General features: G+C 62.2%; 1 protein-coding gene across 4 annotated transcripts in view; it reads left to right on the top strand.

The window, feature by feature from the left end:
* The window catches only part of arhgef39 (Rho guanine nucleotide exchange factor (GEF) 39), a 45,508-nt gene that overhangs the window by 38,843 nt on the left and 5,009 nt on the right, over positions 1-1,656 (top strand). For all 4 annotated transcript variants that reach the window (XM_061229776.1, XM_061229775.1, XM_061229773.1 and 1 more), the window contains exon 9: positions 590-678. In XM_061229776.1, the coding sequence (XP_061085760.1) occupies positions 590-678 (89 nt within the window). The remainder of the gene's footprint in view (positions 1-589; positions 679-1,656) is intronic.

The following is a 1,656-nucleotide window of genomic DNA, read 5'->3' as shown; positions in this document are numbered from 1 at the left end:
AGGTATCCCAGAATGCACCAAAGTCAGCGAGATCCACGTCTCCTGCTTAGTCTAATCAACTGTACATCGCTCTGGATAAGAGCGTCTGCCCAATGTCATTAATGTAATGTAATAATGTTGACGCCCTGCCAGGGGGTGCTGTTTGAGCCATGTTGTTTTCAGGTGTGTATGAGTCTTAATGTATGGTGTGTGTGTGTGTCTGTGTGTGTGTGTGTGTGTGTGTGTGTGCGTGCGTGCTTGCGTGCGTGCGTGCGAGAGAGAGAGAGAGAGAGGGAGAGAGAGAGGTCAGGTCTGTGTGACCATAAGGCCCGCCCACTTCTGTCACGATGACCTTTGACCTCGTCTTCATAGAAAGCGGGACGCCTCTTCTGCCCTAATGCGAGCCCCTTTCCCGAAAGAAGCGGGGGACATTTTATCTGCGCCTGTCGTCTCCAGGGCTGCTGTGTGGCTTTGCAAACAGCTCTGACTGTGTTTTTACTGTGCGGAGGCCGTCTCAAAACAGAATTGGGTCTGCTGTTGCAGTTTGTAATAATCGTACCGGGGAAGCCCGACCTCGCTAACAACCCCGCCGCCATCTTCTTCCCTGCAGCTGACCTTCGCCAAAGACAAACTCCTGCTCATGTCCGGCGACCAGGAGGACATCAACGACTGGTACAGGAGCCTGACCTCCGCCATCGGGTGCGTACTCCCTCTCTCCCTCCCTCCCTCCCTCCGCCCCTCTCCCTCTGCGGGGGCCGGCCGCATTGATCAGGGCCCCGCTCATGACAGGCCGCGGCTCTAATTGATTCCCAGAAGGGGGGCCGCGGAGGGCCGTCGTTACGGGGCCCCGGCCGACGGCGGCTCATTAAGGGGGCCTCTGCAGCCTGCGCGCCGGGCTAATTAGTTTATTATACGGACACCTTGACGAGCGGGTCGCCGTCGCCGCGGCGCTGGGGACGTCGTTAAGGAGGAGAGCCGGGGACGGACCGCGCGGGGGGGGGGGGGGAGGGGGGGCCTGACCGGGGTCGGCCTGGTGCTGGGGGCCTGACGGCGCGGGGGCCGGGGTCAGAGAGAGAGGGGGAGGAGGGAGGGAGAGTGGGAGGAGGAGGGAGGGGGGGTTAGAGAGGGAAGGAGGGAGGGAGGGGGGGTTAGAGAGGGAAGGAGGGAGGGAGGGGGGTTAGAGAGGGAAGGAGGGAGGGAGAGAGAGAGAGGGAAGGAGGGAGGGAGGGAGAGAGAGAGAGGAGGGAGGGAGAGAGAGGGGGAGAGGGAGGGAGGGAGAGAAAGGGGCGAGGGAGAGAGAGGGGAGAGGGTGGGGGGGCGAGAGAGGGGAGGGGGAGGCAGGGTTGAAGAGGGAGGGAGAGGGAGAGAGAGAAGGGGGAGAGGAGGAGGGGGTTTGAGTGACAGGGAGAGAGAGAGAGAGGAAGATGAAGGTAGAGAGAGGGTTTGGGAGGGGAGAGAGGGTTTGCTTGAGCGAGGGAGAGAGTTGAGAAAGAAGTGGCGGGCGGGGGGCGGGGGCGGGGTCAGCGCAGGTGTGGGTTGCCAGATGGCGGTTTGGCACACCTCCAGCCCCCCGAGTTCCCTCGGTCCCCCTGCCCTGCTCTGCGGCCCCCAGCTGTCACCCTCCCCTCCTGCAGGGGTCTGGCAGTCCTGACACAGAGCTAATGACCAGAGGAGAGC

The sequence above is a fragment of the Conger conger genome, chromosome 19 (genome assembly GCF_963514075.1).
Source record: "Conger conger chromosome 19, fConCon1.1, whole genome shotgun sequence".
Taxonomy (NCBI): Eukaryota; Metazoa; Chordata; class Actinopteri; order Anguilliformes; family Congridae; genus Conger; species Conger conger.
The sequence above is the reverse complement of the archived record's forward strand: the minus strand, read 5'-3'. Positions and strand labels throughout refer to the sequence as shown.